The sequence below is a fragment of the Nicotiana sylvestris genome, chromosome 9 (assembly GCF_000393655.2).
Source record: "Nicotiana sylvestris chromosome 9, ASM39365v2, whole genome shotgun sequence".
Classification (NCBI taxonomy): domain Eukaryota; kingdom Viridiplantae; phylum Streptophyta; class Magnoliopsida; order Solanales; family Solanaceae; genus Nicotiana; species Nicotiana sylvestris.
This window is the reverse complement of record NC_091065.1, coordinates 51,666,736-51,676,306: the sequence shown is the minus strand read 5'-3', so window position 1 is coordinate 51,676,306 and position 9,571 is coordinate 51,666,736. Positions and strand designations below refer to the sequence as shown.

Here is a 9,571-nt window from a genome sequence, read left to right as displayed (position 1 = left end):
TTCTAAGGTATGCTAGCTTTCCTTGCAGACTTTTCAATTCATGGATATCTCGAGGTTCAGGCATTTTCAAAATGGCATCCACTTTGGCTTGATCAATTTCGATCCCTCGATGTCGGACAATGAAACCAAGGAACTTTCCAGAAGTAACTCCAAAGGCACATTTCAACGGATTCATCCTAAGTTGGTACCTCCGAAGCAATTCAAATACCATCCTCAAGTATTTTATGTGGTCGCCCTTCTCTCTTGATTTCACCACCAAGTCGTCAACATAGCATTCGACATTCTTATGGAGAAGATCGTCGAAAATATTCTGCATAGCCCTTTGGTAAGTAGAACCAGCATTCTTCAAGCCAAAAGGCATTACCTTGTAGCAATAAATAACCTTGGGGGTGCGAAACGCAGTAAGCTCTTCATCTTTTGGTGCCATGCGAATTTGGTTATAGCCCGACGAACCATCCATGAAAGACATTGCCTCATAACCAGTAGTAGCATCGATCATCAGCTCTGGAATAGGAAGTGGGAATTCATCTTTGGGACATGCATTATTGAGGTCTCTGAAGTCGACGCATACTTGAATCTGGCCATTATTCTTCCTTACAGGGACAATACTTGAAACCCATGTTGGGTATTTAACTTCCCGATTAAATCCAGCTTCAATGAGCTTGTTAACTTCAGTTTCAATCAGGGGAACCAAGTCCGGTCTAAAACGCCTTTGAGCTTGTTTAACAGGGCGAGCACCATTTTTGACTGCAAGGTGATGGACTGCTACTTTCGGGTCCAAGCCAGACATCTCTTTGTAACTCCAAGCAAAGACATCTCTGAATTCTTTGAGTAACTCAATATAAGTGCTCTCTTCGTCAGCTTCTAGTAAAGCACTTAGGTAGGTGGGTCTTGGTTCCTCATCGGTGCCAAGGTTAACTTCTTTTTAAGGTATCAACTGTCGTATTCACTCCTTCTTCAAGTTCAGGTGGAGCATCTTTCGCATCTTCATCTTTTTGAGGGTCCCCATCATTGAAGGATATGTGATAACACGGCGAAACATCCTCCAATTCCGCATTATCTTCCATTGAAGACGAAACACCATTCTCGCCTTGTATAGTGACATGATACGAAGAACCTACACTTTCTTCATCTTCGTCACGTTCCTTAGTATAGACCATAGTATATGGCTTTACCTTCAGTACTTCTTCACATGAAACCACCAGTTTTGTTTGTCGCCTCATTCTGGAAGGAACCAAACTTTGGAAATCCTTAGAGATATCCTGAATTTTGGGTGAAGTGGGTATTCTTGTATTTTGATGATTTCTCTGGAACTTATTCCCCTTGTTTAATGGACCCAATCTCTCAAATACAGAAGTTCTCACAATTGATTTTCCAAGCCTATCAAAGACAGAAGGCCTGTTAGAAGCGGCAGATTCGTCTTCTACACTGATATATAGTTGCTACTCGCCCTTCTTATTGAGATGCGCACTGGTGACGGTTGCTTGTATCCCAAACCTTCACGTTGTTGCCTCGTTGCAGCTTCTGATGGGAGCTTCCCTAACTTTGACGGCTCATTGGGATTGTATCCAGCTTTTGCAAATAGCTTGTAAGCGTTAGGATCAAAACCTTCATCTGTTCGCTTTGTAGGGAGTGCCACATTCTGCAAACGATTATGGGCTACAAACCCTGCAAGCGACTTTGAGGGCAACTTTACTGCCTCCATTCATTTTACCGGAAGAGTTAACTCCCTTAGCGTCTTGGTTTGGAGATTATATGATTCGCCCTCGTCTTTCTTCCTTTTAGGGACATATTGGAGCGCGGGACTTACTTTCTTTCCATAAGATGCAATCCCCCTTTATGAGATTTATTCACGTTGGCGGGTACCTCCTCAGTAACAACTTTGGCTTTACCAATAGTCACCTCAGCTCTTTTAGTTATGGGTTCGTCATTCTTGCTTTTCATACCATCATCAACTTTCAGCTCCTTCACAATGCGGTTCTTCAAGTAGAACTTTGCATCGGCGAAGTGTGACTCAGCCTCGGTGAATGGCTCATCATCAGCAACTATCGTCTTCTCGACTTCGCCCTCGTAGTATTCAAACATTGATGGTAGGTAGATGGAACAACTTTATTCTCATGTATCCAAGGCCTCCCAAGCAAAACATTGTATGAAGTCTTCGCGTCGATCACATGTAGCCATGCACTTGATCGCATATATTCAATAGTGATTCCCAGCCTGATTGCGCCTATGGCTCTTTGCCCCCCTTGGTTGAATCCTTGGATCATCACACGACTTTCTGAGAGTTTGTTCATGGGAATACCAAGTTCTTTCACAGTATGGATTGGCAAAATGTTCACTGAGGATCCTCCATCAACCAAAATTCGATTTACCCTTTCATCGCGTATATAGCCAACCAGGTACAATGGGCGGTTATGAGGAGTGTCACCTAGCAAAAGATCGTCACTTGTGAACGTGACCTTTTCCTCACAAGCATTAACTTCTTGAGGAGTGGACTCAATGGGCTTTTCCGAAGGTGGTGCCAATGGTAGGTCATCAATATTTTCTTCCCCTTTGTCAGCATGGCAACAAGAGGCATCAATGCCCTCATGGGAAATCTTCGTGCGGAACCAACTTGGTAAAAACTCCTCCAAGGTCACTGGATTTCGTGGCTTTTGAGGATGGTGCATCTCCACTTTTGCTTTCTTCAAATGCCTAATTGGATTCTTTTTCGTTGGTCTTTTTACCATCATCTTCCTTGTTGGTTGTTCTATTGATTCTTTTTGTGGGCTCCTTTTGTGGTGCTTACGACGAGTCACCAATGTCCAACCTTCATCGTCATCAGGTTGATTGACTTCAGCTTTGTCGCTCTCCAGTAATTCTTCATCTTTAATTTCTTTAAAACTACATAAGTCATCCGGACTGAGTGAGCCAAAGGTGATAGAGACTTGGTTTGCGCTTGCTTTCTCATCTTCAAGCACGATCTTCTTTTCGCGAGCCAAGTCCATGACTTTATCCTTGAAGACAAAGCACTTTTCCAGAGGGTGGCTTACAAGTCGGTGATATTTGCAGTAGTTCAGGTCATTTGTTTTCCCAGCTTCATTTGGTCGCTTCATCTCCAGAAGCTCAATGAGATTTAACTCGAGTAGTTCTTCGAAAATGGCTGGCACATCAGAATCCAGGAATGGGTACTCTTTTTCCTGCATTTCTTTTAGAGTCAACTTCCCACTTGGCTTATCTTGAAACGAAGTGGATTTTATACTCTACTTCTTGCTCTCCTTCGTCGTGAACTTCACAAGTGACGTATTGACATTCATATCTTCTTTGCTTTCAGACTTGGGTACGAACTTGCCCCACTTCCTGACTTCTTGCTTGTCATTCACTTTGCGAGGTTCATAGATGGGTAGCCTTTCATTTCCAGCGGAAGCCATGCTCAATTCCATGTCATGGGCACGAGTTGCAAATTCTTCAAATGTGCTAGGCTTAATACCTTGCAAGATATAGCGCAATCCCCAATGCATGCCTTGGATGCACATCTCTATGCTTGAAGCTTCACTAAGCTTGTCTTTGCAGTTGAGGCTTGCATTCCTCCAACGATTGATAAAGTCGATAACTGGTTCCCCCTTTCGTTGACGAGTATTTGTAAGCTCTATCATACTCATCGTGCGTCGTGTGCTATAAAAGCGATTGAGGAACTCTTGCTCTAGTTGATCCCAATTGTCGATAGATCCAGCCTCGAGGTCCGTGTACCAATCAAAAGCATTTTCTTTTAGCGAGCGAACAAACTGCTTGATGAGGTAATCTCCATAAGTCCCAGCATTGTTGCACATCTCAACGAAGTGCGCAATATGTTGCTTTGGGTTACCTTTACCATCAAACTATTGAAACTTCCGAGGTTGATAGCCAACAGGCATCTTCAACATATCGACCCTTGTAGTGTACGACTTTGCATATGTAAGGGAGGATTTGGCAGCAACTTCATATTTGTTCTTAATGGTTCCTTCGATGAACTCCTTCAGTTGATCGATTGGAATCATCCCTTCAGATGAGACAGGGATAGCCTTAGTGGATGCTGCTTGTCTTGGGGGAGAGTCACTCTCTAGAACTTCTGGGAGCTTGCCGGGTGCATGGGTAGATTCTTCTTCCATCAAGATTCCCATCCTGTATGTTAGCTTGTCAATTCTAGCCTCTTGATTTTGCATGCATTTGGTCAAGCCAGCGATTGCTTCCATCAAGTTTGCCAACTGCTCCTCCATATATGAAGTGTTTGTCACCATGGTTTGCATGATTGTCGTCGATGACGGAGAGTAGCATGGATTTTCACACAGATTGATCCTTGACTGGCTCACGCTATGTGGTGTAAGTGGGGAGGATCCATCACTTGAAGCATCATCATCTTCCTTCACAGCAGAGTGCTTGGAGCCGGAGAGGTCAAGCAGAGCAAGAGTTTTCTTGATCTTTTCAGCAACATCGCTTCCTCCTTCAGATGCATTTGTGGAAGATCTTGCTCCTTTTGAGGATGAAGATCTGAAAAAAGGGGTTGATGCGGACGGCACTTGGGGTGCTTGTTGTCCTAAAGAGCTTGCTTTGCTCCTCGTAACTGGTCCGAAGCTTCCAAAGGTAACATCGAGGATGTTTTCCACATCAGCATAGAACCTGTAGTTAGCAGCCTTGGTGGATGTTGATTTGGAGTTGATTTTCTTCGAAGCCATTTCAATGTTCTTGAACTTTGGTGATTGAAAAGTTGAGATGAGAGGTAGAGATTGTCCCACTGGGCGTGCCAGAATTTGTAGACAATACATTTGGTTCGAGAAAATAAAATCAAGACCAAAAATATCGCAACAATCGTAGTATTTTATTTCGAATATTTGAGTGTACAATCTCTATGAATCCTCTGATTCTTTTTTTCAATAGTAAATAAATCAAGGGCCTTTGAACTTGATCTTGAATCTATATTTGTTGCCACGAACGATGATCTTGTTCTTGAGCTTGAGCTTGATTGCTTGAACTTGACCTTGATTTGTTCTTCGTTCTTGAACTTGCACTTGATTTCTTGAACTTGAACTTGAAGCTTGAAACTTGTGGAGGAATTTGCAGCGATTGATCCACGAGCTCTTTCTTGTTTCTTGTTGTAACTTCTGGTCCCTTTTCTGAGTTATGAAGACCCCTATTTATAGTTGTGGAAGGGAAGAGTTGTGATAAGAACAAACTCTTTCCGACCAATCAAATTGAAGTGTGACATGGCTGCATTTGATTGGCCAGAACATGTCACTTGCACACGTGGCACGATTTCGTTGGCCTTTTAGCGCGACTGGACATGTCTTGTCATTTTGACACATGGCATGGTCCTATTGGCTCTTCCGCTTGACTTGGCGCGCCACGTCATTTGACACGTGGCACCAAACTGGGCCTCTAAGAAGATGACATCTTGGGCTTAATGAAGTGGGCTCATCACTTTAGCCCAATTAAATGGGCTAGCCCAATGGATTAAGACTTATTTATTTAATCCATATATATTAGACTTATATAACTAATTCAATTATATTAGCCCAATAATATTTATTTGGACTAGCATATTAAAATATAGTCCATATTATTTTATCGATTTAAATTCGATAAAATTTTAATGCTTACATAGACAAAGACACATTAACTATAATTCTATAAAGAAGCAGGGATGGTTCGCTTTTTACATTGAATTATATGAACTTGACACTTTCCACAAAACAAAAACAAAAACAATTATATGTTCAATATAAAAACATAACATTTTTTAAAAACAAAATGTTAGGAGTAATTAAAAAGGTAAATAAACCATTCTTAAGTTTTTGTTTGATAAGTAGCAAAGTTGCCGAGAATTTGGAATGGCAAATAATTGGTTCCTTCTTGAAAAGATATTTTTTTTCTTTTATTTAACCTAGATTTTAGAAATTAAAGACAAATTAATTCCTTCTTGAAGACTATATTTCTCATTTATTTATGGTAGGAGTTCTAGGGTATCTTTTACCTTTTTTTATTTATATTAGAATTTAACCATGTAAATCAAAGTGTATTTCATAATTCATTTTAGAAAAAATTGGAACTATACTCAAGATATTTCTTTTTTTATATAAATTAGGAATTGTTAAATACTTTAAAGACAACTTTGTTCCTTCTTAAAGAGATAATTTTCTTGTTTATTTACATTTAGGATACTTTTTTTCTAAAAAATTATTTTAAAGGAATCAAATTGATAATAAAATTTACTAGAGATCCTTGGCTGCTGCTTGGTTGTCAGAAACGAACATCTTTCAAAGGTGAAAGTAGATACAATTTCCTTCCTACGCATTTTGAATAGTTTAATTCAAGTTAATTTTTTCTTTTTCTAATTTTGAAGTACGTTGATTTTTATGGGTAAAAGGATCTAAAAATGTCAAAGTTGTTTATTTATAGTAAATTTCAATAATTTTAAATATTATGAGCTTTTACATAGTTCAAATAAGGAAATATTTAATAAACAAAATTTTATTTGATTTTAAAATCCTATATATTAGGAGAATAATTAGATTACAACTTTGTCTAATGTGAAAGCTATTTTTAAAGGGTAAAAAAAGGCGAACGACATTTCACTAAGGGACTTCGTACTTTTAATATAGTATGGATATGGATTACAATAACAAATATTGTTGACGATGAATCTCCATCAACTTCTGAACAATCCTCCACTAAGCAAAGAGATGTGTTAAAAGAAAGAGGCGGTGAGAAATAAACCCAGAAGCCCTAGTTTTTCATTTGTCTACTTCACATGGGTTGGTCACACGTGCCATCTAGAAGGTTCTTATTTAATTATAATAGTTGTGCATATACATAGTTATTGGAACGAGGTTCCGCTCAGTGGATGACAGCTCATCTAACCACTTACTTTCTGCTTTCACTTGTATATAAATACTTATACAGCATGATTATGAATACAGAGAAAGAGATTACTTTTTCTCACAAAAATATTTTCAGTCAATTCTCTCCAAAATCAACAAATATGTCTCAATTCAGAGCAAGTGATAATCGGTATATAAATAACTACTTGTGGCTCAATTGAAATCAATTGTTTCGAAGACAGTTCTCTGAAGTTTTTGCTTGGCAAATTGAAATCAATTTGTTTCGATTCATTCTCTCTTCTGATTTACTTCTTTTTTCTTCTAACAATTGTTCAATTTCTGCTAATTTCTGCCATTAATGGAGGAAGAAAATCCTTTTGGCACGAGGCAGATTGTGGTTGAGAGTTCACATCCTCTTTACTTGAGCCCTTCGGATAATCCTGGTGTGTTGCTTGTATTCTCACCATTCGATGGTACTGGATATGCAGATTGGAGGAAATCTATGTTAATTTCCTTATTAGCAAATAATAAATTAGGTTTTATAAATGGAAAATTTTCAAAACCTGGAGAGGACTCACCTTATTTGGACCTTTGGATAAGGGTTAATGACATGGTTATGGCTTGGTTGCTGAATTCTTTGACTAAAGACATAAGATCGAGTGTGCTGCATTCCAAATCTGCTAGAGATCTATGGAAACAACTTGAAGATAGGTATGGTACATCTGATTTTGCAATGTTGTTTGGATTACAAAAGAAATTATTAGAAACTGTGCAAGGATCATTTGATATTGCAACATATTTTAACAATATCAAAGCAATTTGGGATGAAATAGAAGCTATAGATGCAAGGGTTCCTTGTGTTTGTATTGAGTGCAAATGTGAAGCAAAACAAAAGAACAAAGATTTAGAGAATAGACAGAAGCTCATGCAGTTCTTGATGGGATTGAATGAATCTTATAATACCTGCAGAGGGAATATTATGATGATGACTCCAGAACCAAATATCGACAAGGTATATTCTTTTCTCCTTCAGGAGGAGAGACAGATGTCACGAGCTTAACTCCAGTAAGCTACGTGCGGACAACTAGACAGCTGTTTTCTGCTTCTAGTCTCAGTCCTAACGAAATAGCAAGCACAAAGTCATGCTTAAGCTAAGGCAAACACACACAAAGGCTGGAAAGACAATGAAATGAAAGGCACACAAAGATTGGGAGTCCAAGGCCAATTTTCTGATTTACTTGATAAACAAAGGGAAAATACAAAGTGTATATGATATGCCTTCTAACAAGGCCTAAGCATGCCTATTTATATACAAAATTGTCCACTGGGGGACAGTGGACCCGTCCAGCTGTGAGGCACTGCCCTAAGTGACCTCCATCATTATGTTGGCAGATTTCCTGCTTGTGGCCCCGTCCAGCTGCTGGGCACTAATTCCTGCTGGCCCAGATTGACTCCTATGATAGTGCTGACAGGTTGTGGCCTTGCCCAGCTGTGCAACACTTGCCTTTGTTGGTAGATGGTGGCTGCCATGATTGTCCCAGTGGGCCGTGGGGCCATGTCCTCCATGTGCAAAGATTCCCTGGCTTTTGGCAACCAGGTTTGACTCGGTTTGTGGCCCCTTAGGCGACAAAATCAGTAACGAGTTTGGCGGGTCGGCACACACTCCTCCACTTGAAATGGCGACGACCGCGGCGCCACAAAGGTTCAAGTAATCATGGACTTGATCTTTGAACTGCCATAGATCCTCGTACTTTTCCCATGATGCCTCCTCCGGTGACTGTCCCTTCCAATGAACAAGAAATTGGGCACTTGAGTTGCCCCAGCCTTTGCCTCGGACTAGTTGGTGATCAATGATCGCCTCGATTTTTTTGTCAAGGGCAGAAGGTGTGATGAAAATTTGGGCACGGCTGGACTACCCCCGTTCCGCATCAGTCTTGTCTTCATAATATGGCTTGAGATGGCTAGCGTGGAAGACGGGATGGATTTTCAAGTGATGAGGCATGTCCAGCTTAAAAGAAATCTTGCCAACCTTAGCAGTGATTTCAAATGGCCCCTCGTAGCGCCGAATCAAGTTTTGATTGACGCCTCTCAATGATTTGAACTGTCGGGGATTGAGTTTAACCATCACTTTATCCCCAATTCTGTAGTTCACCGGACGCCTCTTACGATCAGCAAACTTTTTCATCTTGCGGGCAGCCTTGTCTAAGTAAGCCCTTGCCATATCCATTTGCTCCTCCCAAGCTTTTGCCATATGAAACGCCCCTAGGTTCCTCAATTCTGCACTCGTGGGCAAAGACTGAGGAGTGTTAGGCTGTTGCCCCGTTGCAAGTTCGAAAGGGCTCCTCCCGGTTGATTCACTGCGTTGCAGGTTGTATGAAAATTGGGCAGTGTCAAGTAGCTTGGCCCAATCCTTTTGATTGGCACTAACAAAGTGCCTCAAATATAGCTCCAAGAGAGCATTGATCCTCTCCATTTGGCCATCCGTTTGTGGATGAAAACTGGTGGAGAAGTGCAACTTCGATCCCAACAAGTTGAATAGCTCTTTCCAAAAAGCACCGATAAAACGGGGATCACAATCGCTTATGATGTGTTTCGGGATGCCCCAATGTTTTAACACGTCTCTGAGAAACACACGTGCTGCCTCCTTAGCTTTGCAATTAGCGATGGTGGCAGTAAATGTCGCATATTTTGAAAACCGATCGACCACTACCATGATTGTGCCAAAGCCCTCCGAGTTT

At 40.6% G+C, this 9,571-nt stretch overlaps 2 protein-coding genes across 2 annotated transcripts; one reads left to right on the top strand and one right to left on the bottom strand.

Moving 5' to 3' along the window:
* Positions 1 to 3,242: 3,242 nt before the first annotated feature.
* On the bottom strand, positions 3,243 to 4,256 carry LOC138877571 (uncharacterized). Its single transcript, XM_070157190.1, has 2 exons — positions 4,076 to 4,256; positions 3,243 to 3,844 (listed from the first exon to the last, which is right to left on the bottom strand). Exons 1-2 carry the CDS (start codon positions 4,254 to 4,256, stop codon positions 3,243 to 3,245), a joined length of 783 nt encoding a protein of 260 aa, XP_070013291.1.
* Positions 4,257 to 7,191: 2,935 nt separating this feature from the next.
* Positions 7,192 to 7,893, top strand: LOC104238904 (uncharacterized). Its single transcript, XM_009793407.1, has one exon. The coding sequence runs from the start codon at positions 7,192 to 7,194 to the stop codon at positions 7,891 to 7,893; it is 702 nt and encodes a 233-aa protein (XP_009791709.1).
* The last annotated feature ends 1,678 nt before the right edge of the window (positions 7,894 to 9,571 follow it).